Here is a 26732-nt window from a genome sequence, read left to right on the forward strand (position 1 = left end):
AAAAGAAGATGAATCTCAGTACATGGGACAATAAAATACTGCCAATACCAAAGGTCACCATCCGATGACTGTAATGCTATTTTGAGCTCCAAGGTGCCGATAGAGCAAATGATGACCAGAATGCTTCTTACACATTTAATATTGTGAATAAAGTGCGTGTATTAAGGGCATGTGAGACAGAATAAATCAAAAACTACAGGCAAATTAAAAAAGGTACAGGATTGGTCTGTTGGGAGCCAACATGAACTTAAATGGTTACCATCTGTGTCATAATAAGTAATCAATAAAGCCTCAAGGGGAATTAAGAATGGAAAATAAACGCTGGTCTTACTCGTGACATCCAGATCCCAAATATGTACACAAAGGATCCGTATGACTTCTACCTGCATCTACACTTCTTTATATAAAGACAATTATTGTTCCTGCAAACAGTTTCTTGGACTATCGTGGCAATGCTTACTGATCAGATGTACTCAACAGGGAAGAAAAAAAAGCGACACCTTCCATTTGTCATTTTTGGTTAAGAAATCAACTCATCTCAGACAATGCAGATCAGGAAGAATTGCCCTCTATAGAATCATACCAAGGAATTCCAGGCAGAAGACTCGGTTTACAGCACCAGAGACCCGGGATCGATCCCGACCACGGGTGCTGTCTGTACAGAGTTTGTACGTTCTCCCCGTGACCTTGTGGGTTTTCTCCAAGATCTTCGGTTTCCTCCCACACTCCAAAGACATACAGGTTTGTAAGTTAACTGGCTTGCTATAAATGTAAATTGTCCCTAGTGTCCCTAGGAAAGTGTTAATGTGCGGGGATCGCTGGTCGGCGCCGACTCGGTGGGCCAATATCTTGTTTGCGCGCTGTATCTCTAAACTAAAACGAAACTAAAGTCAGAGTAGCACTATACCCGAAACCAGATACATTTTTGGATTACCCCCAACTCAATTTCCATCTCCAGCCATATCTCCAATTTTGGATATCTTCCGTAATGTACTTAAGACACTAACCAGTGATGAAGTACATCATTTATCAGGTAGATCAGATGGAGCCGCAGTTCAAAATGGGCTCCTTCAGCTGTGATTCGGTTCCTCAGATGACCGGACATCAGCTCACAATGCTGTGGGGTTTTTGCATTGTTAAACATCCAGTTCTTACCAGCCTAAAGAAATAAGGAATAAAATGATAACAAATTATAGAGAGACTGTCTGTGCAACCATGAGAACCAACTTAAAGTAAGGACTACCTTCAACATATTGGTTGAAAAAAAAGAAATCGTCAATATCCATGTTTTTTTTCACTAGCTTTTGTTTTATTTTAACTCAGGAAGTGAATGTAATAAGCATGGAGCTGAGTGATGCTGCATGAACAAGAGCTGCTCTCATAACAATGTGATGATTTCCAGGGAGGGTGGGGGAAGGAGGTTGCACTAATGTTCTTTGTGTCAGTTATTTCGATTCAACTCTATTCAAACTAAAGACAGTGTTTTACTGCGATAATTAAGATACTTAAACAACAGGCACTTTCCTAGACAAAATAATGAGAATCAACAGATGATTTGATTTGAACAACCCATTTTAGCATTGACATTTTTTTTTTGGTATGATGAGAGAAAAGTGAGAGATCAGATTGGTGGAGGACATTAATGATTTGGTCCAAATTGCAGTAAGTCACAGGCAAGACAATATTCACACAGAAGCTGAATTTTAAGCACTACATTATTATCATTAATAATCTGGTAAAAGGACAATATGTTTCAGTACATTTGCCCATTACATTTACCTAAACTGAGAAATATACAGCTTCAGCATTCTGGATGTTGTCTCACTTTGGGAGAATGAGAGAGGTCACTTTGAATTATTTGACACAATGGCCACAATTTTTAGTTTTGATAGTAGTCAAAGCCGATATGAAAATGATATAACATTAAAAAACTTCCTATAATTAGACCAATTTAATGTATTCGTGTACATGCCCTGCGTTTGCTATTGTTTAAATTACTTTTAGGTATGAGGAGTGGTGGGACCAACTGCTGTAGTGGAACGGAATCAATCCAAGTATCCTTTTGCTTTTTACACATTTTTCGTGGCGAGTAAAATTAGGGCTAGGGAGCAGAGCATTCCTATGTTTACTCATCTTTTTCACAACCTTCTTTCCCCAAAATGAGGGAGGCAAGAAGAAAAATAAATAAAATACAACAAACCCACTCATTTGCTTGGGTCATGTTGAAATAGTGGCAATCCTCAAGAAAAGTCAAGTAATCATGACTATCAAAATGGTTACAGTGGAGGTAATTACGTTATATATTTTCTACTCTGATCTGTTCTATGCCATCACTGGCTGGAACGTGAATAGTACATTTGGCAAATGACCATAATTGTTCATACGAGAGCCCATAATATAACTGCAGACGTGTAATTACTGCTAACTTTGAACATCCATGTAAGCATGCATATTCTGGCATTGCTGATCAATGATGGAATTCCAGCCCCCAACTACTGCCATATAACACAGATCAGGGATTGAACTTCTACAGCCCGTTTGCCTCAGTGTCATTGCAAGTTATGATGGAAGCAAAATCACTCACTGGAGGATACAACTCATCAACTTGAATACCTATAATTAAAGGCATCTAAAAACACAGTATTTAGCCAAGTTATAATTTTCAATTCATAGCTAACATAAATATTGATGTTGTTTCTACAAAACAAATGCATGTTTCAACAAGAGGCACCATACAGAAATAGCATCTTTGGTACAGGTGTCAATAATTGGCTGCAAGAGATTGTCAAATTCAGTCATGTCCAGTTGTGTCTCTGATAGAAGTTTCTGAATTTGCTGTTCCATTGCCAAGGCGATCGCTGCAGTTATCTGCTCCTGGGGAAAAATAAACAGTTTCATTAGAGATGAAAAATAAATTGTGAAAAAAAGGCATTTCTGATAATAATAATAATATATTCCTTTATTCGTCCCGCACCGGGGAAATTTACAGTGTTACAGCAGCAAAGTGGATAGCAAGAGATCATTCATTATAAATAAAAGTAAAGACAAGGATAAATGGGGACTGCTAGCTTCCTACTCATTTTAAATATCTGGAACTTTCACATCCCTGCTGTTCTGTTTCTCTGCAACTCCCATTGTTAACTGCTCTGCATCATACTCCTTCCCTCAACAAATAATTGTTATCGTGACCTAACCTTTCAAATCATGTGGTGAGCCAAACAGGACAATAATGGCAAAAAAGAGTGGAACTTGGACACTGGTCTGTGACTCACCCATGAGCTTTGTTATGTAGGTTGAATGCAGAGTTTTGTGAAGGGCCCAAGGACACTAGATTTCATCAAGGTGTTACAGACATGTGGTTTGCTGATTCAAATCTCTCAACACTGTTGCTGATCAAAATCTATTGATCGCAATTTTGAAGGTTTTCATGAACTCCCAGCATGCACAACCCTTTTGGGGAAAATAACTTTAAATTCCTGCTACCATGCATGTAAAATGCGATTTCTAGCTTTAAGATCAAAATGTGCCTTTTTGTTTCGGATGCTCCCATGGGAGGAAATATTTTCTCTATCAAATCAATTTATGATTTTGTCTTGTCATTCAGATCATCCCAAGAGACACAAAAAGCTGGAGTAACTCAGCAGGACAGGCATCCTCCCTGGAGAGAAGGAATGGGTCTTGACCCGAAACGTCACCCATTCCTTCTCTCCAGAGATACTGCCTGTCCCGATGAGTTACTCCAGCTTTTTGTGTCTATATTTGGTTTAAACCAGTATCTGCAGTTCCTTCCTACACATTCAGATCATCCTTCACCCAGATTGTTTAGAACATGTGTAGTAGAGCTACTGCCCGAGTTTCTAACTGGTACACCATTGAATGTGGTTGCAAACACAAAGGGCTTGTTCCATTCAACTGACTTACTCTCTTGTGTGAAGCTGAGACTGATCCATTAACCACTGCCACTGTGGTAACTCACCTGTCTTTGCATGAGGAGATGCTGCTCCTGCTGTTGCAGATTCCATAGGCTCTGCTGTATCAACTCCTCCAACTGTGGCTGGCCTGGACCCGGAGGTGTGGGAGGTTGGGATTGGGCTGGAGCAGTAGCTGGGCCTGGCATAGTGGTGGAAGGTGCGGCAGGAAGTGGGCCTGGGATTGGGGCTGGCACAGGGACCTGAGTGGGTGGCTCATTTTCTTGTCCTGATGGACTGCACAACACTGCAAACATAAAACAGAACGTTAACATCAAATATTCACACATTCTCTCATTTACTACAACATTAAACAAACACTCAATTAGACTTTCTATCACTGTATTTGTTCTACATTTCTTCTCCAAAAGCTTTTTCAAATTGAACTTCCAGGACATTGCAAGCCCTCTCATGCTCCAAACGACTTAAGTGGGAACTGTGATCACACTTGAATAATTTTAATCTCAGTAACATCAAAGTTTATGCCGGACATGATTTCAACAGGAATCTCTACAAATTTCTAAATACGCTAAGGGCACTCTATTCTCTCCAGCGATTAGTTAACTCGGAAATATAACTATAAAATGCTTGAAATTCTCAGCAGGTCAGGCGGCATCTGTAGCGGGAGAAAAACTGGTAATGTTTATGAAGCAATTATAAGAATCTATTCCTAGGAGTATGAACTTAAAAAATGGGTTTTAGTTCTTCGCTGTCATATTAGCTAAATCTGTAATGCTACAGTGATCTCGCGACAACCAGTCTGCATCAACTGAGCTGGCCAGCCGTTTATTATCTCTCACAAATTAAGGGAACTTCAAAAACACATCCTGAATTAATTGTATACTGGTTCATACTGCATATACTAAGCAAATGCCCTGACTTGACACGAAAAAAATCAAAACTTTGGGTAATGGTGCTAAATGGATAATATTGTTTAGTCATACATTTTTATACACAGGTTAGCAGCAAACAATGGGCAACTGATTTATAAGTGAAAACCACATCCAAAGAAACTTTTTTAATTAACTTGCATATAACAGGGATTACAATTATGCAGAATTTTGTATTTGTGGAGATGAAACACTTATCTCCCTTTCCATTCAGCCTGTATCTTCGTCAGGCTTTGATATCATTAGCCTTTTCTATTAAGGCGAGAAAAAGGCCACAACCTGAGACAGTGGTCACTCAGGATTACAGCTAAAGTAGGTTGGGTCTGAATATGAGAGAGAGGCTACGGAAGGGAGGGACAGAGGAACTATCTAAAGATAAACATAAGTTTTAACTTTAGATAGTACCTCTGTCCCTCTCTTCCGCTCCCCCTTCCCAGTTCTCCCACTGTCTTCCTTTGTCCACCGATATCCTTTCTTTCTCCCGCCCCCCTGACATCAGTCTGAAGGGTCTCGACCCACAACATCACCCATTCCTTCTCTCCTAGATGCTGCCTGACCTGCTGAGTTACTCCAGCATTTTGTGATACCTTCGATTTGTACCAGCATCTGCAGTTATTTTCCTACGTTACAAACATTATATACGTTTAAACAATTAAAGTCTTAATGCTTTCAAACAATTCAAGATTTGATGATAAATTATGACTGAATTAATCACGTTTTTCATTTCCTGAAAGGGAATTTGTTCAGTTTTGACTGAACTGCTTTAAGTGAAATTATATAGAAATTTTAGCAATATGAACAAAAAAGTGATGGGTACGTGCATTGCAAATGGATAAAATTTCAGATAAACTTGTCTTGCAGCCTCAGTTTGCCTTTTCACTAACATCAAATTTAATCAACTATATATTATTTATACTGTCCGTTCTTTTAGTTTGACTAAGAGCAAACAAATTTTCTAGCTTGTTACCAAACAGCTAATCTAGTTATTGCACCAACACTTCAGGGGTTTGCCACTCTGAGGGTGAAGAATTTTTCCTCATCTCAGTCCCAAATGGCCTATCCCTTATTGTTAGGCTGAACTTTCCTTCCAATGGGAACACTTTTCCTGCATCTAGTTGTCCAGTCCCATCAGGATATTAAAAGTTTCAGAGGTCATCTCTTACATCTTCGAAACTCTATCAAATGTAAGCCCCATCATGCAAAGCTTATTTATATGTCAGTGCTGCCTACCCAGGAATCATTCTATTGAGCCTTCGCTGAGCCTGCGGAATCAGAGCATCTTTCCTCAGATAAGGAGGTCGTCACTGCATATAATGCCCATGTTGTGGTCTCACCTATATACATGTCTGCCTCAGCCCACTAACCCATGAAGTATGTGTGATTGAACGTTTTGGGCACCAGCAGGATTGATTTGCCAGCTGCTTCAGGGCCACAGACACCTTCTGCCATGTGGGAACTTGTTTATGGATGCATTTCAATTTGCAAATTATTTGGGTTACAAATAGTTCTCAGGAATGGAATCCTGCCTTAATTTGGAGCCAACTGTACTGCTGTAGTCAAGTCCTCTTGCCTTGAAGACCAAAATACCCTTACATTTCTTAAATGCCTGTGCACCTGCATGCTTACTTTAAATGACTAGTGCAAAAGATCATTTCCCCCTAGCTGAATCCCTTGTCATCCAGACAATATCTGACTCTCTGGTTTGCCAAAATGGATAACCTTGCATTTATCCACATTGCACTGCTTCTGCTATGCCCACTCAACCTATCCAAATCACTGCATCCTTTTCATGGCTCATACACCCAATCAACTTGCATCAGTCACCAACTTGGACAGAATATATGTAATTCTCTCATATAAAGCACTAATCTACTGTATATATGACAAATACATGTAGACCAAGCACAGCATCCTGCATTACCAAACAAAGCACACCTCGCAATTTGGATAAGGAGCCATTTATTCATTAATTGCATGGTTTGTTAATTAAGTACAGGCTACAGAGGGTTTACATTCATAGAAACCATCCACATTATGGTTTTCCATAACTTAGAGTATTTCTCATTGAATCCCTAAGTTTAAACAGGAGATGCAAGTCTCAGGGATGTTGTTTTTATCTGCACAAGCATCAAGGAATGCAAGTTGAGAAATATAAAAATTGACAATTTTTTTTGTTTCTTTTGGATTTTGTATTTATTTAATTTCCCTTCACATAAATTCAGTAAAAGCAAATTTTATTCCATATCTTGGAATTTTGGATAATGACTTGGGTATTCCGTAAGGGCGAATGTCTCTAACCCTAGCAGCTGTAAGTCAGAGGTTGCCTATCTTCAGACGTGGTCTCACCCAAACTCTGCAGTATTATTACAAGACTTCCTTCCTTTACTACTCCATGCCCCTTGCAAAAAAGGCTAACACTCTTATTTCCCTTCTTAATTACTTGTTATGCCTGCTTGTTGGTTTTATGTTTCTTGTGCAAGAACACGCAGTCCTTTCTGAAGAGAACATTCAATAGCTCCTCACAATTTAAATAATGTTCTTACTTTTCTATACTTCCTATTGAAGTGAATAATCTTTCATTTCTACTCGTCCTCACATACCCCACAATCCAACAGCTAATCTCTGGGACTGTACTTTAGAATGGACAAATGGAGCCCCAAGCAGTAACTCCAGCAATGATACATGGCAGTGCATTGTCATATGTTACAGAGACAGGTGTCTCTCAGATAATTCTGAACATAAATAATAAAGACCCAACTCCCTATAGTGTGGACATGAATACTCATGTCTCTGCTACACTGTAAATATCGTCCCAGTTACATTATACATAGATACTCTACACTATGAGCACACTGGGCTTATACTTACCAGAGGTTAGATGTTGTAATCATATTGAACCATACAAAATGTCATACCATTACAACTTCCATACAAACCATACCACTTCCGGTATGGGCAAGTTGGGCCGAAGGGCCTGCTTCCACATTGTATCACTCTATGACTCTATGAAAATTGTTATGGGGCCCAACAGGATAGAAGCAGAGATGATGTTTCCTCTGCTATTGAATGTTCTCTTCAGAAAGGACTGAGTGTTCTTGCACAAGAAACATAAAGCCAACAAGCAGGCAGGGGTCATCTCAAAATGAGGGGTTTAAGATTGTGGAATACATCTCTTCTAATTCTGAAAGCATTACAGGTATATTGTTTTGCACTGTATATATGACTTGTATATGTCAAAGTTTATCAAGTGAAATTTTTATATGTTACACTGACAATGTTTGTTTAGAGTCAGAGGTCAAATATGACTGGTCCCTCACATGTTCACACACGTGACCAGTCGTATTTGACCTCTGACTCTAAACATTGTCAGCGTAACATAAAAATTTCACTTGATAAACTTCGACATATACAAGTCATATATACAGTGCAAAACAATATACCTGTAATGCTTTCAGAATTAGAAGAGATGTATTCCACAATTTTTCACATTTTTGGTCACACGCGTGTCTACTGCTCCTGTTTATTTTCTGATACTTTGACGAGAAACATAAAAATATGATCCACAATCCTTTTTGGAAATAATAAGCCCATTCCGTATGTTCAACATTTAGAATTTCCTGCTCTAACGTTGCCTCTTCTTAAGTTACAAGCGAATCTTCAATATGTCTAGACCTTTAGTTCCAACCCAATAGATGGAATGATCTTACGTTTCAGGCATTCTCAAATGAGAGAAATGTGGCAACATGCCAGGTTATTTGAAATGGTTGTTGGCTATCCCCTCGATATTTTTGCAGCAACCATAACCACAAGGACTCATGTAACCAATGAAGGTTAATGATATTTTGACATTTGAGTAAGCTCTTCTACTTTGAAAGCCTAAAGTTGCTCTCTGTGCCATCGGCATACTGGCAGTAATACATCTGGAAAACATTCTTTTCATTGTAGCTTATTTTTCCAGATTAATGCATTTTAATCAGGATATAGCATATGAGAAATTTATGTCATCGCATGCAGCAGCTGTAGCAGGCTTAGGAGGAAAACAGGACTTTGAATTCATGGTTCCCATAGTACTCTGTCACTCTGGGGTTTATAGTCCCAATAGAATAAAATGACGAGTCAAGAATTCCATTATCATTGTTGTTATATAACTAGCTCACCTGCGAGCAACTACCAAGTTGTTCTGAGGTATTAGCTGGATTATTTTATGGCAAATAATTTCAAAGTTTTTTTCCTGAAATAGTGAACTGGGGTGTTATCACCAAAACACCTCAAGGCTTTCAAGAACACTGCACTATAAACTAATTTCAAGGTTTTATTCTTGCTTGCCACTTGAAGGGAAGGTTTAGGCAATGTGTCTCAATTGAATAGTGAGACACAAAATGGTGGAGTAACTCAGCGGGACAGACATCTCTGGAACCCCCTGTTACCAGTTACCCCCACAATGTACCCTCTATAGAGCAAAGACTTAAAGCCTTTACTTTATGATCCCACAATTGACAAGTAACTCAGTAAACCTGTATTGTCAAATAGGGGTCCAAGAGGTCTGCAATCCTCTGAGGACCAGATCTCAGATGTTGATCTCAAGCATTCAAGTCTGGCGACATGGATTCATATTAGAAGATCAGATATGACCTTGATAAGGCCATCAAAAAGGTTAAAAGGGACTTTTGCTCTAAACTGGAGTATGAGACAGAGGTTCAGCAGCTATGGGAAGGCTTGCACTCCATCACTTCCCACAAGGCAAAACCATGGGGCAGCTCAAACAACAATGAGGCATCATTTCTGGACAGGATCAATGCATTCCGCGCACGCTTCGATAGGGCAATTACTGATGTATCTCAGACATTCATAGCCCCTGATGGTATTATAATTTCAGTTTCCGAAGCCGACATCAGAAGATCCTTCAGGAGGTTGAACCCTCGGAAAAAGTCTGGACCTGATGGTGTAACTGGTGACTTTCTCAAAACATGTGTGGACCAACTGGCTGGAGCTTTTGCGGACATCTTCAACCTCTCATTACGGAGGTCTGAGATTACCATCAGATTTAAAAGGGGCATCAATAATACCAGTGCTCAAGAAGAGTTAGCTGACATGCCTCAATAACACCTGTGGTGATGAAGTGCTTTGAGAGGTTGGCTATGGCACACATCAACTATTACCTCAGCAAGAATATGGACCCACTGCAATTTACCTACCAACAAGAGATCAACAGAGGATGTGATCTCACTGGCTCTCCACTCTGCATTGGACCACTTGGACAATAAAAACACATACATCAGGCTGTTCATAGACTACAGCTCAGCATTCAACACCATCATGCCCTCCAAACTTTTTACCAAGCTCAGGGAACTGGGTCACTGAGCATCCCATTGCAAGTGGATCCTAGACTTCCTCATCAATAGAACATAATAGGTACAAAATGGCAACACCACTTCCTCCTCGGTAACCATCAGCACAGGGGCGCTTCAAGGAAGTGTGCTCATTACAGATGATGGTTCAGAGTATAGTTTAGTTTGGTTATTATTGTCACATACAGTGAAAAGCTTTTGTTTGCCTGCTATCCAATCAAAGAAAAAACTATATGTCAATACCATCAAGCCGTCCAGAGCATAGATAAAATATAAAGGTTATAGCATTTAGTGCTATATATAAAATTGATGTCCGATAAAAGATAGTTCATAGATCTCCAATGAGGTGGATGGAAGGCCAGGACCGCACTCTAGCTGTTGAGAGGATCATTCAGTTGCCTGATTACAGCTGGGAAGAAACTATCACTGAATCTGGAGGTATACGTTTTCAAACTTCTGTACCTCTTTGCCTGATGGGAGGGGGGAGAACAGGGATTGTCCAGGGTGAGACTGGCTCTTGATTATGTTGGCGGCAATGCCAAGGTAGCGTGAAGTGTAAATGGAAGGGAGGTTGGTTTGTGCGATGAGCTGGTCTACATCCACAACTCTCTGCAAGTTCTTGAAGAGGGAGTTCATCTGATTGAATGGTGCCATTACAAAAAGCTTGCTCTCAACATTAGTAAAACCAAGGAACTGATTGTTGACTTTAGAAGAGGAAAGCCGAGGATCCACAAACTCATCTTCATTGATGGGTCGGTGGCAGAGTGAGTCAAAAATTTAAAGTTCCTGTCAAAAAAACATTAGCTAGAAAATTCAAATTTTATTTTATCTTAACTCAGAAAATCTTCTTCCACCTTGACCGAGATAATCCTTGGCTCTGGCTGCACTGTGTTTGAAAAATCAAATATATTCAAATTCCCAAAAGTAGAAAATTGTTTTTTTTGTAATAAATCACAAATTACCAGTATCCAAAACATCAAACAAAGAAACATAGAAAATAGGTGCAGGAGTAGGCCATTCGGCCCTTCGAGCCTGCACCGCCATTTAATACGATCATGGCTGATCATCCAGCTCAGTAGCCTGTACCTGCCTTCTCTCCATACCCCCTGATCCCTTTAGCAAAAAGGGCCACATCTAACTCCCTCTTAAATATAGCCAATGAACTGGCCTCAACTACCTTCTGTGGCAGAGAATTCCACAGACTCACCACTCTCTGTGTGAAGAAATGTTTTCTCATCTCGGTCCTAAAAGACTTCCCCCTTATCCTTAAGCTGTGACCCCTGGTTCTGGACTCCCCCAACATCCAACATCGGGAACAATCTTCCCGCATCTAGCCTCTCCAACCCCTTAAGAATTTTATATGTTTCTATAAGATCCCCCCTCAGTCTTCTAAATTCCAGCGAGTACAAGCCCAGTCTATCCAGTCTTTCCTCATATGCAAGTCCCGCCATCCCAGGGATTAATCTGGTGAACCTTCTCTGTACTCCCTCTAAGGCAAGAACGTCTTTCCTCAGGTTAGGAGACCAAAACTGCACACAATACTCCAGGTGCGGTCTCACCAAGGCCCTGTACAACTGCAACAGAACCTCCCTGCTCCTAAACTCAGATCCTCTTGCTATGAATGCCAACATACCATTCACTTTCTTCACTGCCTGCTGCACCTGCATGCTTGCTTTCAATGACTGGTGCACCATGACACCCAGGTCACGTTGCATCTCCCCTTCTCCCAATCGGTCACCATTCAAGTAATACTCTGCTTTCCTGTTCTTGCCACCAAAGTGGATAACCTCACATTTATCCACATTATATTGCATCTGCCATGCATTTGCCCACTCGCCTAATCTATCCAAGTCACTCTGCAGCCTCCTAGCATCCTCCTCGCAGCTAACACTGCCACCCAGCTTTGTGTCATCCGCAAACTTAGAGATGTTGCATTCAATTCCCTCGTCCAAATCATTAATATACACTGTAAATAACTGGGGTCCCAGCACTGAGCCTTGCGGTACCCCACTAGTCACTGCCTGCCATTCCGAAAAGGCCCCGTTTATTCCTACTCTTTGCTTCCTGTCCGCCAACCAATTTTCTATCCACCTCAACACTGAACCCTCAATACCATGTGCTTTAAGTTTGTACACCAATCTCCTATGTGGGACCTTGTCGAAGGCCTTCTGAAAGTCCAGATATAACACATCGACTGGTTCTCCCTTATCCACTCTACTAGTTACATCCTCGAAAAATTCTATAAGATTCGTCAGACATGATTTGCCTTTGGTAAATCCATGCTGACTTTGTCCGATGATTTCACCACTTTCCAAATGTGATGCTATCACATCTTTAATAACTGACTCTAGCATTTTCCCCACTACCGATGTTAGGTTAACTGGTCTATAATTCCCCGTTTTCTCTCTCCCTCCCTTTTTAAAAAGTGGGGTTACGTTAGCTACCCTCCAGTCCTCAGGAACTACTCCAGAATCTAAAGAGTTTTGAAAAATTATCACTAATGCATCCACTATTTCTGAGGCTACTTCCTTAAGCACTCTGGGATGCAGCCTATCTGGCCCTGGGGATTTATCTGCCTTTAATCCATTTAATTTACCTAACACCACTTCCCAACTAACCTGGATTTCCCTCAGTTCCTCCATCTCATTAGACCCCCGGTCCCCCGCTATTTCCGGCAGACGGTTTATGTCTTCCTTAGTGAAGACAGAACCAAAGTATTTGTTCAATTGGTCTGCCATCTCCTTGTTCCCTATGATCAATTCACCTGTTTCCGACTGCAAGGGACCTACATTTGTCTTAACTAATCTTTTTCTCTTGACATATCTATAAAAGCTTTTGCAGTCAGTTTTTATGTTCCTTGCCAGTTTTCCTTCATAATCTATTTTCCCTTTCCTAATTAAGCCCTTTGTCCTCCTCTGCTGGACTCTGAATTTCTCCCAGTCCTCTGGTATGCTACTTTTTCTGGCTAATCTGTATGCTTCATCTTTTGTTTTAATACTATCCTTGATTTCCCTTGTTAGCCACGGATGCACTACCTTTCCTGGTTTGTTCTTTTGCCAAACTGGGATGAACACTTGTTGTAGTTCATCCATGCGACCTTTAAATGCCTTCCATTGCATGTCCACCGTCAACACTTTCAGCATCAATCGCCAGTCTATCTTGGACAATTCACGCCTCATACCCTCAAAGTTACCTTTCTTTAACTTCAGAACACTTGTTACTGTATTGACTTTGTCACTCTCCATCCCTATGATCACTCTTGCCCAAGGGGCCTCGCACAGCAAGACTGCTAACTAACCCTTCCTCATTACCCAGTCTAGAATGGCCTGTTCTCTCGTTGGTTCCTCGACATGTTGGTTTAGAAAACCATCTCTCAAACATTCCAAGAAAACCTCTTCCTCAGCACCCCTGCAAGTTTGGTTCACCCAATCTATATGTAGATTGAAGTCACCCATTATAACTGCTGCACCTTTAGTGCACGCATTTCTAATTTCCTGCTTGATGCCATCCCCAACCTCACTACTGCTGTTAGGTGGCCTGTACACAACTCCCACTAGCGTTTTCTGCCCCTTAGTGTTTCGTAGCTCTACCCATATCGATTCCACTTCCTCCAAGCTAATGTCCTTCCTTTCCACTGCTTTAATCTCCTCTCTAACCAGTAACGCTACCCCACCTCCTTTTCCTTTCTGTCTATCCCGCCTGAATATAGAATATCCCTGGATGTTGAGCTCCCAGCCTTGGTCACCCTGGAGCCATTTCTCCGTAATCCCAACTATATCATAATCATTAATAACTATCTCCACATTTAATTCATCCACCTTATTACGTATACTCCTTGCATTGAGACACAAAGCCTTCAGGCTTGTTTTTACAACTCTCTTACCCCTTATACAATTATGTTGAAAAGTGGCCCTTTTTGATTTTTGCCCTGGATTTGTCTGCCTGCCACTTTTACTTTTCACCTTGCTACCTGTTGCTTCTACCCTCATTTTACACCCCTCTGTCTCTCTGCTCCTGCTCCCATCCCCCTGCCACATTAGTTTAAATCCTCCCCGACAGCACTAGCAAACAGCCCCTAGGACATTGGTTCCATCCTAGCTCAGGTGCACACCGTCCTGTTTGTACTGGTCCCACCTCTCCCAGAACTGGTTCCAATGTCCTAAAAATTTGAATCCCTCCCCCTTGCACCATTTTTCAAGCCACGTATTCATCTGAAATATCCTCCTATTCCTACTCTGACTAGCACGTGGCACTAGTAGTAATCCAGAGATTATTACCTTTGAGGTCCTACTTTTAAGTTTATCTCCTAGCTCTCTAAATTCACCTTGTAGGACCTCATCCCGTTTTTTACCTAAATCGTTGGTGCCAATGTGCACCACGACAACTGGCTGCTCACCCTCCCCCTCCAGAATGTCCTGCAGCCGCTCAGAGATATCCCTGACCCTTGCACCAGGAGGCAACATACCATCCTGGAGTCTCGTTTGCGGCCGCAGAAACGCCTATCTATTCCCTTTACAATTGAATCCCCTATCACTATAGTCCTTCCACTCTTTTTCCTCCCCTCTTTTGCCGCAGAGCCACCCACGGTGCCATGAACTTGGCTGCTGCTGCCTTCCCCTGATGAGCCATCTCCCCCAACAGTATCCAAAATGGCATATCTGTTTAGGAGGGAGATGACCGCAGGGGACTCCTGCACTACCTGCCTACTGCTACGCTGGCTAGTGGCCACCCGTTTCCTTTCTGTCCGCTTATCTTTTACCTGTGGAACAAAGAGAACCTTGAGCCAGTGTGCTAAATGAGGCTGTTGACTCATGTCAAGTCAAGTCAAGTCAATTTTATTTGTATAGCACATTTAAAAACAACCCACGTTGACCAAAGTGCTGTACATCTGATTAGGTACTAAGGAAAAAAATGAAACATACAGTAGCACGCAAACAGTTCACAGCGCCTCCTCAATGAGCCTCAAACGCTAGGGAGTAGAAATAGGTTTTGAGCCTGGACTTAAAGGAGTCGATGGAGGGGGCAGTTCTGATGGGGAGAGGGATGCTGTTCCACAGTCTAGGAGCTGCAACCGCAAAAGCGCGGTCACCCCTGAGCTTAAGCCTAGACCGCGTGATAGTGAGTAGCCCCAAGTCGGCCGACCTGAGGGACCTGGAGTTAGAGAGGGGGGTTAGAAGATTTTTGATGTTGGGGGGGGAATGTCCATTTAGGGCTTTATATGTGAATAGGAGGAGCTCGAAGTTGATTCTGTACCGTACAGGGAGCCAGTGGAGAGAGGCCAGAATCGGGGTGATGTGGTCCCTTTTACGGGTACCCGTCAGGAGTCTCGCTGCGGCGTTTTGGACCAGTTGCAGGCGGGACAGGGAAGATTGGCTGATCCCAGTGTATAGGGAGTTGCAGTAGTCTAGGCGGGAGGAAATGAAAGCGTGAATGATTTTTTCTGTGTCGTCGAATTGGAGGAAAGGTTTGATTTTAGCTATGGTTCGAAGTTGGAAGAAGCTGGCTTTTACCACAGCGTTGACTTGCTTATCAAATTTTAATGCAGAGTCAAATATCATGCCGAGGTTTTTGACATGCGGTTTGACTAGGCAGGATAGACTTCCAAGACTGCCTGTTATCTATTTGATGGAGTCGGGGGGGCCGAATAGGATGACCTCAGACTTGTTCTTATTTAATTGGAGGAAGTTCTGTGCCATCCAACATTTTATGTCCTCAAGGCAGTGTAAGAGGCTGTTTAAATTTGACTGGTTGTTGGGTTTCAGGGGGAGGTAAAGCTGAGTGTCATCGGCATAGCAGTGGAAATAAATGCCGTGCCTTTGAATGATTTTGCCAAGGGGGAGCATGTATAGAGAGAAGATAATGGGGCCTAGGATGGAGCCTTGTGGAACTCCGCAGGAGAGGCTAGCTGGAGCAGAAGAATAACTGCCTATGTTGATGGCGAAACTCCTATCTTTGAGGTACGAAGCGAACCAGCTCAGGGGAGTGCCATCAATGCCAACCGCGTACCGGAGACGGTCAATAAGGATGGTGTGGTCCACTGTATCGAACGCTGCGCTGAGGTCGAGAAGGAGCAGGATTGCACAGTCGCCGGTGTCGATGGCGAGAAGCAGGTCGTTGTGTACCTTCAACAAGGCAGACTCTGTGCTGTGGTGGGCTCTGAAACCTGACTGGAAACTTTCCAGGATGGTGTATTGGTGCAGGTAGGGCACTAATTGCTTTAGAATTGCCTTTTCAAGGACTTTTGACAGGAATGGCAGTTTGGAAATGGGTCTGTAGTTGCTAGGCAAGGTGGGGTCTAGGTTAGGTTTTTTCAGTAGGGGCTGGACCACCGCATGCTTGAAACTGGTTGGAACAGTGCCAGTGGCCAGAGAACTGTTGATAATAGAGAGGATGCTGGGACCGGCTATTGCAATGACATCCTTCAGAAGGGCAGTGGGGGCAGGATCAAGGGGGCAGGTTGCAGGTTTCATAGCGGAGACAAGCTTTGCAAGGGAGGATAGAGTGACGGGTTGGAAGCAGTCCAATTTAGATGAACAGACTAGTGAGACAGCTAGGTCACGGGTGGGAGGGGAAATGTTCATTCTAATGTTCTCAACTTTGTTGGTGAAAAATTTAGCGAATTCTTCGCACTTAGCAGGGGACCCAACTAAGCTGGTACTGGGGGCGGGACATATGACAGAGGTAATTGTTCTAAATAGGACCTTGGAGTTATGAGAGTTTTTGGAAATAAGGTCGGAGAAGTATTGTGCTCTAGCAGACTTTACTGCTTCCTGGTATTTGAGAAGATTGTTTCTCAGAATTTCGAAGGAATTTGAATGTGGCACTTGAAAATAGTTCTGACAACTAATCCCACAGAAAGATGATCATGTGTGCGAGAGTGCAGACTGCAAAATATTCTGCTGTCTAAATAAGAGGACAGCATTCCAAAATAATATTTCACTTACCCTCCACTACACAGAAAAGTGCCAGTTAAGTAATGATGCAGGTTGAAGATCTCATAACACAAAAGCCTTCAAAATATATATTTAAATTTAAACTGAACGGCATATTTTTAGTGAAAACAGTTCCGAGGAGGTTCACAAGCTTGATTCCCAGGGGTTATTTATGCAGAAGGGGTAAGCTTACATTTAGTGTAGTTTAAAACTTTGGAACAAAACCTTGTATGTTGCAATATATAATGCGAGGTGGGGGGTGGCAGGATCTTGAGAAGGTACAAACTGACAGGATGTTCATCCTTATAAGGTAACAATGAACTTGACATTGTCCCACAGAGGAGATTGATCCAAAAGGTACAAATTCATGGGATTCAGATAAATTCAGACAAATATATGCAAGGAATGGATCATCTACAGGTAGCAGGGATTATCTTAATTTGGTACCTTGAAGGTCTCTGGAATACAAAGATCCTTGAAAATCGCAGTTCTCGGGATACCTGCCTTCAATGACTGGGGCCACAGCTATAACTGGAAACAAAAATGACATCAATACAGGTTCAGTTCTGACACGGTGGAGTTCGCACATTATCCCAGTGATCCTGTGGGTTTTTTCCAGGTGCTCCTGTTTTGTTCCAAAATGCCAAAGATTTGTTTGTAGGTTAATTGGCTGTTATAAATTACCCTCATGCCTGTGAGTGGTAGAATTTATTAGAGATGACGAAATTGTTGGGAGAATAAAATCGCTTTTGAATAGGATTTGTGTAAATGGATGCTTAATGGTCAGCACAGACTCCGTGTACAAACTAATGTCAAAATGACATGCTGATGCTCACCATTATCATCATTCAGGAGAAAACATTTTACATTGATTAGTATCTTTATCATTCATTCCCTTCAGCATTATCACACTGTAACTTCAGTTTATCCACGACAAAGGACACTACGTTTCAGCTCTGAAATCTGTGACCAGTCAGTTTTCAGTTTAGTTTATTGTCAAGTGTACTGAGATACAGTGAAAAGCTTTTGTTTCGTGCTATCCAGTTGTGGAAAGACAAAACATGATTACAATCGAGCCATTTACAGTGTATAGATACATGACAAGGGAATAACGTTAGTGCAAGTTAAAGCCAGCAAATTCTGATCAAGAATAGTCTGAGGGTCACCAATAAGGTAGATAGGTAGAGGTAGGACTGCTCTCTGGTTGTTGTAGGATGATTCAGTTGCCCGATAACAGCTGGGAAGAAACTGTGCCTGAATCTGGAGGTGTGCGATTTCACACTTCTATACATTTTGCCTGATGGGAGAGGGGAGAATGTATTATGCTGCTGGCCTTGTGGAGGCAGCAGGAGGTATAAATGTCACAACCCTTGAGTCAATGGAAGGGAGCTTGGTTTGTGTGAAGGTCTGGGCTGTGTCCACAATTAGTTGCAATTTCTTGCGGTCTTGGGTGGAGCTGTTCCCAAACTCAGCTTGGGAACCAAGCATCCTGATAAAATGCTTTCTATGGTGCATCTGTAGAAGTTGGTGGGAGTTGTAGGGGACATGCTGAACTTCCCAAGTTCCAACAAGGAGGGCAATAGGTGCATGTGAACACCACCACTTGTATGTTCCCCTCCGAGATCCTGAATTGGAAATATATTTCCATGACTGCAGCAGTTCAAAAATGTAGCTCACACCAACAACATTTCAAACCAGTTTTGACAAGAGTAAATTAATCACATAATTTTGGGCATATTTACTTACTGGGCAGTTGTGTGTGGAGAAACAAAGAACTCCATCAGAAACTGAAGGAAACTACAATGCCATTCACTAAAAATATAATGCAGTACTCACAACCCTTGAGTATTAAGGAAACAAGTACAATTTCTAAGACAAGTATATTTATAATCTACATTTTACCAATTTGAGAGTGCAATCATAATATTTTTACTTACATTGCTGCTCAATTGCCAACTTGTACTGGTAGTAATTGTAGTATTCCCCTCCAAACAGAAAAGAAAACTTGGGATTTTCTTTTTGCTTCTCCATTGTCATCTTCTCAAATTCTGGACCATTCCGGGCCACAAACTGTGCCAATTTGTCAATAACATTCCTCAATTCCTGGTCTGCAACATGAAAAAAAAATTACAATGCACAAATTGTATTTAAAGCTCTCATTTTTTTTAAACAAAAAAATGCTAGTACAAGATCAATTCGAAGGTATTTATTTCACAAAATGCTGGAGTAACTCAGCAGGTCAGGCAGCATCTCAGGAGAGAAGGAATGGGTGATGTTTTGGGTCGACACCCTTCTAGATTTTCTAACAACGCTATGCATCAGATACTGTTCAGTATTTGATGCTGGTCCACAGATAATTATCTTGACCAAGCATTCTAGGGCAGAATTCCAGAGGTGGTTGACTTCAAATCATAATTAGATTTTGTTATTATATGACCAAAGCCTGCTCTGCAAGGAGAATTAATTAATCTGTTGGGATGAATACACAATGGAAATAGAAATCTCACAACACATAGTAATTATATCAAATGCATTTTGCAGGTTGTGCTCTTTACACACCATTTCAAACAGTTATTACAATTACCAACACCAGTGGTAGACTTGCAATCATTAGTGCATGATGAACATTTGAACGCTTATAAGACTCCTAAACACAGTTCAAATGAGAGCAAGGAACTGATCTGCACCATCCTAATTGTGAGAATCTTGTGTATGCAAAAAATGACTGCCACATTTGTCCCCTTAATGACAAACACCATGCTTCAAAAGTTCCATATTGTCTACAACATTCAAGGCAAGAGAAAGACCTATACCGATAGCCTCTTTGGTCATCTGCCAATGCTTTTCCCATTTTCTGAAGATCCACTGACACGCTTGTTGGAAGGCAATTTTGTTTATTAATTATTCATTTTCCTGGATCTCGGTGTTACTGAAGGTGCAACATTTATTTCCCAAGCCTAATCATTCATGAGAAGGTGGTGGTGAGTTCACATCTTGAACAACCGTGCTTTCTTGTGGAAGTGTTTTGAAAGTGCTGAGGAGAGCGGAGAGGAGGGGGTGTTCCAGGAATCAGAGTTAGTGAGATGAAGGATAGATGATAAATTCTGGCTGATTGGTGACCTGAAGAGAACCTGCAGATGGTGTTGCTTTCATGCATTTGCTCCCAATATCTTTCTTGGTGGTAGACTTTGTGAGTGTTATTGTAGTAGTCCAGGCAAATAACTATAGTAGATGGTGCACATGGCAGTGACCGTGCCAGTGGTGGAAGGAGTTAATGGTTAGGATGGTTAATCTAACACCAACTGTTTGGCCATGGATGGTGTCAAGCTTTATCCAAGCGAGTGGAGGATATTCTATCACATTGCTGAATTGTGTGTTCTTTCACATTGTACCTTGCAGAATGTAGAAATGGTTTTGAGTGTCAGGAGTCTTATTAAGCAATAGACACCAGGTTTTTGATTTGCTCTTATATCCCGTATGTTGTAAGCGACCCAAGCGGAATATGAGGTGCTGTTCATCCAGTTGGTAAGATTGTAAGCTACGCAAGTAGAGCATGAGCTGCAGTTAATTAGGTTGTAAGCTACCCAATCAACAAGCAAACTTGAGGAAAGGCACCTCATATTCGGCTTGGGTGGCTTGAACATTGAACGCTCCAGTCTTAGGTAACTAACCTACAAACTAACCCCCCCCCCCCCCCCGCAGTTGCACCTATTTCCCCCTTTCCCGCAAATTCCTTCCACCCATATTCCTTTCTCTGGCTTCATAATTCACACATCTTTTATCCTTATCTCACACCTTTGGCATCCACCTATCACTCGCCATGCTTTGTCCAGCCTCACCTATTTTCCAGCTTTCTTCCCCCCCCTCACCACAATCAGTCTGAAGGGTCCTGACCCTAAACAACATCTATCCATGTTCTCCAGAAATGCTGTTTGAGCCAATGAGTTACTCCAGCACTTTGTGTCTTAATCAGGATTTTGTCTGGATGAGAGAGTATGACCTACAAGGAGAGGTTGAACAAACTTGGACTGTTTTCTCTGCCCTCTCTTGGCGGTTGAGGGCAACCAGCTAGAGGTACAAAAAAATTTGACAGGTCAGAGAACTTTCCCTGGGATGAAAATTTCAAATACTAGAAGGTATAGCTTTAAAATGAGAGGAGGAAAGTATAAAGATTTATTTGAAAGGCAAATTTTAGCTTATATAGAGATAGGTAGGTGCCTCAAATATGCTGTCAGGGAAGGTGGTGGAAACAGATATAATAGCAACATTTAAGAGGCATTTAAACAAGCACATGAATAGGCAGGGCATGGAGGGATACAGGCCATGTGCAGACAGATGTGATTAGTTTAAATTGTCACAATTGTCACAATGGTCAGCGCAGTTAGTGTGGGCCAAAGGGCCTGTTCCTGTGCAGTTATGTTCTGTGTTCTAATATCCAGCTTTAGCCCATCACAAAATGCTGGACCCATCCATAACTCTGAGACATACAATAATGAAAAGAAAATTATTTCAATTAAATTGCCCGTTGCCCTTGATCCTCTTCATGAAGCCCGTTTTCAAACCACCACCTCCACCACCATTCCTCAAACTTGATCCAAAATTTAGTTTCAGATCACTCATCCATTCTATCACAAAGCTCATCACAAAGACTGCTATTTTCCACCTCTATATCATCTGACTACATCCCTGCTTCATCTCACCTCCTGCTGAAACTCCTCATTCTTGCATTTAGTATTTCTAGTAGACTTCCAAAGCACTCTTGACTGACCTTTCTGTAAGCATGAGATCAACCAAACCCATCTAAACGCATCTAACCTACAAGTTTTGTTCACCCCCAATTCCATGACTGCTACCAACATCGGCAGCCTGTCAAGCAACATCATTACTTTGAAACTTCCTCACCCTTTCTTCCAAATACTCTCCTTATGCATATTCTACTTTTCCTTTATCAGGTCCAGCCCTACCTCCCTCTGAACTGATACTCTCCTTCAATTTTGGCCCTCAGCTTTACCAAGTTTAATTGCTCCATCAATGATAACTGTCTTTACAATTTCCTCCCAATATTTCGTTCACTTTTTACCTCTTGGTTTTACTTCAAGGTCCTCCTATCCTTGACTTTTGGGTCATAAGTTTTAAGATATCACATAGCTCAGGATAGATATTTTGCAGTGTAATAGTAGTATTTAGTTCATCGGATATTTCTATTGCATTTGATGTGCTAAATAAATGGAAGCTGTTGTTACTGGCAAAAAACAGATTGAGCAAATATAGTCTCCCTCTGAGCAGCCAAAATTATCTGTCTGGCAAACCCAAATCCACTTAACGTTGAACAGCCTTTCCACCTTCACCTTCTACATGTGAATCATTAATTGTATTTCCATTATATGGATAAGATACTAACTGTAAACGTATTATGTATTTGTTTGTTCAACATTAGCTGAACCTGAAGGATTCTCAAGGAGGCAAGGAGTCTCAATTTGGTACTACATTCTCAAATTGTAAAGTTCAAAATTAGAATGGACAGCAGACATATGGTGAGTGGAGATAATGGTTTGAAAAGAAGCAAAAATATGAGATCGAGATGAACCACAGTCCACGTTTATACAAATGTGGCTGAAATAATGTAAATCAGTCGAATTAACAGATTCTGAAGGTTTACCACAAAGTACTAGAGGTACTCAGAGGTCAGGCAGCAACTGGGGAGGGAATAGATAGACAACATTTCGGGTTGGGACTCGAAATGGGCTTTGTGGCCAAGTTTGAAGATGATACAAAGTGGAGGGACAGGCAATGTAGAGGAAACAAGGACTCTGCAGAAGGACCTGGACAAGTTAGGAGAGGGGGCAGAGAAGTGGCAGATGAAATTCAGTATAACAAAGTGTGGAGTCATGCATTTTGGTAATAAGAATAAAGGCATAATTATTTTCTGAATGGAGAGAGAATCCAAAAATCGGAGGTGAAGGACTCCCAAAAAGTTAATTTGCAAATCAAATTGGTAGTAAGGAAAACAAATTCAATGCTAGCATTTATATCAAGAGGACTGGAATACAAAAACAGAGATGTAATGCTTGAGTGTGTAGGAAAGAACTGCAGATGCTGGTTTAAATCGAAGGTAGACACAAAATGCTGGAGTAACTCAGCAGGACAGGTAGCATCTTTCCCCAGACAGAAAGCAAAAATTGGGGATAAATGGGTCCCTTTCAGAATGGCAGGCAGTGACTAGTGGGGTACCGCAAGGCTCGGTGCTGGGACCGCAGCTATTTACAATATACATTAATGACTTGGATGAAGGGATTAAAAGTAACATTAGCAAATTTGCAGACGACACAAAGCTGGGTGGCAGTGTGAACTGTGAGGAAGATGCTATAAAATTGCAGGGTGACTTGGACAGGTTGTGTGAGTGGGCAGATGCATGGCAGATGCAGTTTAATGTGGATAAGTGTGAGGTTATCCACTTTGGTGGTAAGAATAGGAAAGCAGATTATTATCTGAATGGTGTCAAGTTAGGAAAAGGGGACGTACAACGAGATCTGGGCGTCCTAGTGCATCAGTCACTGAAAGGAAGCATGCAGGTACAGCACACAGCGAAGAAAGCCAATGGAATGCTGGCCTTCATAACAAGAGGAGTTGTGTATCGGAGCAAAGAGGTCCTTCTGCAGTTGTACAGGGCCCTAGTGAGACTGCACCTGGAGTACTGTGTGCAGTTTTGGTCTCCAAATTTGAGGAAGGATATTCTTGCTATTGAGGGCGTGCAGTGTAGGTTCATTAGGTTAATTCCCAGAATGGCGGGACTGTCGTATGTTGAAAGACTGGAGCGACTAGGCTTGTATACACTGGAATTTAGACGGCTGAGAGGGAATCTTATTGAAACATATAAGATTATTAAGGGGTTGGACACGTTACAGGCAGGAAACATGTTCCCAATGTTGGGGGGAGTCCAGAACCAGGGGCCACAGTTTAAGAATAAGGGGTAGGCCATTTAGAACAGAGATGAGGAAAAAAAAATTCAGTCAGAGTTGTAAATCTGTGGAATTTTCTGCCTCAGAAGGCAGTGGAGGCCAATTCTCTGAATGCTTTCAAGAGAGAACTAGACAGAGCTCTTAAGGATAGCAGTCAGGGGGTATGGGGAGATGGCAGGAACGGGGTACTGAGTGAGAATGATCAGCCATGATCACATTGAATGGTGGTGCTGGCTCGAAGGGCCGAATGGCCTTACTCCTGCACCTATTGTCTATGAGTGGGTTAGTATATGATGAAATTTACAGAATAATGAAAGGCAAAGAGTGAATATGAAATGGATGTTTCCACTGGTGGGAGAGTCCAGGACCAGAGGTCATAGCCTCAGAATTAAAGTGTGTTTTTTTAGAAAGGAGGTGAGGAGGAACTTTAACTCACTGCCACAGAGGGCTGCGGAGGCCAAGTCTGTGGATATTTTTACAGCAGATATAGACAAATTCTTGATCAGAACGGGTGTCAAGGGTTCTGGGGAGAAGGCAGGAAAATGGGATTAGGAGGCAGGGATCAGCCATGATTGAATGGCGGAGTAGACTCGATGGACCGAATGGCCTATTCTACCCCTACAATTTGTGAACTTGTGACTGTTCTTCAGCCTGGCTTTTCCCTAAATTCTGCCTGAACGACTGAGTTACTCAAACACTTTGTGTCTTCCTCTAGATTCCGGCAAAGGCAGTTTCTTCTGTCTTCTGAGGGTTTACGTTAGACAATGGTCCACATTGTGGGCTCACAATCTGCCCCCGGAGATCAGTTGTTGTCAACGGGGCCTAAACCCGACTCGCGCCCCGACCACCAAGTGTCTGCGTGCGCACGCGCGAGTACGTCCAACAGCGGCGCTCTGCGCATGAGCAAGGGGTCCCAAATCCCCGCGCGTGCGCAGTGGACCGACGGACTGCCCTGCCCGCATGCGCACTGCGGATCGCGGGACGTACTTGTCCAACAGCGGCCAGAGTGCGGGGCCCAGACCCAGCTGCACGATAACATCAATCACACTCGCAAGCAACGGCTTAGTTATAAATCGGCCGGTTTCAGCACTCACCCTCAGGAGGTACCGGCATATCCATGGCTGGCGTCTGCTCTCATTCGGCGCGTCTAAAAAGAGTGTTTAAGCCACCACGTTACACTTGTAACCCTGGCGCTCCGTCCGCGGCGGCCGCCAACCGGAAGGGAAACTGATTGACGGCAGAGACTTCGCGACACCGGCGCCCTGCGCATGCGCAGTGGCGACCGCTCGCTGTCGCTGGGCAGGGCGATGGCGGAGGGAGCAGCCGGTGGGCAGGCGGGCCTCAGGGTCAGAAAGCCGAGATATAACGTGTTGCAACGTGCTGGCATCTCCACACATGTCCTCATTTAAATCCCACCGGTTAATTATTGCGGAGCCGCTACCTCGGAGACCCGTGTTCGTTCCTGACCTCGGCTGCTGTCTGTGCGGAGTTTGCACGTTCTCCACGTGCGCTTCGCCTGCGTGCTCCAATTTCCTTCCACATCCCGAAGACGTGCGGGTTGCGAGGCTAATTGTCCGTTGTAACCAAAGCGTGGGTGAATGGTGGAATCTAGAGGGGGGCTGATGTGAATGTGGTGAGAGTAAAATGACTTGATGTAGGATCAATGTATCGAGTCAGCATGGACTCTGGGCCAAAGGGCCTGACTCAATACCGCATCTGTCTGTATTCCAAAGATGCATTTAGCGGTCTCTGCCACACTTTATGCGTCATTTTTATAATAGTCTGTAAATAAGTTTCTCTAGAAATTCTAATTGGATTAAACAGCAGCTGTGTTGTTTGGCTGCTTCCCATATTTCCTATCTCCTATGCAAGTGAAAATATCTGTTGGCCTTCACATCCAAGGACTCTCGTTACCTTTTCTCATTACCGTCTGAAGAGTCAAGGTTAACCAAACATGTTTGGGACATCAAATGCTGGAGTAACTCAACGGGACAAGCAGCATCTCTGGAGAGATTGTGGATGATCACAATGAATGGTGGTGCTGGCTCAAAGGGCTAAATGGCCTACTCCTGCACCTATTGTCTATTGAGAGAAGGAATGGGTGACGTTTCGGGTCGAGCCACTTCTTTAATTTGACCTGAAATGTCACCCATTCCTTCTCTCCAGAGATGCTGCTTTGTCTCACTGAGTTACTGAAGCATTTGTGTCTACCTTCGATTTAAACTAGCATCTGCAGTTCTTTCCTACACATGTTAAGGACACAACAGACATGGACTAATAAGTGATGTCACATTCACAATACAAACGTGCCAGACAATGAATATCTTCAGAATAGCCTTAGCAAATACCTGTTGTGCATTTTGTGGATGGCACACCGCAGCCACCGATAAATCATCGACCTCCTGGCCTGTGCCTTGTAGATGAGACATTAGAAAAATTTTGGGATGTCAGGACACAAGTTACTCACGACAGGGTATTCAACCTCTCAACTGCTATTTGATCTTTATGTGACAGATCCTATTTCAGTTTCTGTATAATGGTAATGGCAGAATGTTGAAGATGGCCATCTTAGCTATAGTAATTGATACTAAGAGTCAATGGTTAGTATATTTGTTCATGATGGAAAAGTAAGGAT

At 42.3% G+C, this 26732-nt stretch overlaps 1 protein-coding gene across 7 annotated transcripts in view; it reads right to left on the reverse strand.

Annotated features, from left to right (window-relative positions):
* Positions 1 to 25325, reverse strand: part of cherp (calcium homeostasis endoplasmic reticulum protein) — a 58943-nt gene extending 33618 nt beyond the window's left edge. For 4 of the 7 annotated variants that reach the window (XM_078423583.1, XM_078423581.1, XM_078423586.1 and 1 more), the window contains exons 1-6: positions 25192 to 25325; positions 19076 to 19246; positions 17586 to 17669; positions 3977 to 4215; positions 2737 to 2874; positions 1008 to 1159 (exon numbers count right to left, since the gene is read on the reverse strand). In XM_078423583.1, the coding sequence (XP_078279709.1) occupies positions 1008 to 1159; positions 2737 to 2874; positions 3977 to 4215; positions 17586 to 17669; positions 19076 to 19246; positions 25192 to 25216 (809 nt within the window). In that variant the 5' untranslated portion in view covers positions 25217 to 25325. The remainder of the gene's footprint in view (positions 1 to 1007; positions 1160 to 2736; positions 2875 to 3976; positions 4216 to 17585; positions 17670 to 19075; positions 19247 to 25191) is intronic. The other 3 variants (XM_078423587.1, XM_078423588.1, XM_078423584.1) reach the window with 2 other exon arrangements.
* Between the last annotated feature and the right edge of the window lie 1407 nt (positions 25326 to 26732).

Source organism: Rhinoraja longicauda, chromosome 28 (assembly GCF_053455715.1).
Source record: "Rhinoraja longicauda isolate Sanriku21f chromosome 28, sRhiLon1.1, whole genome shotgun sequence".
NCBI lineage: Eukaryota > Metazoa > Chordata > Chondrichthyes > Rajiformes > Arhynchobatidae > Rhinoraja > Rhinoraja longicauda.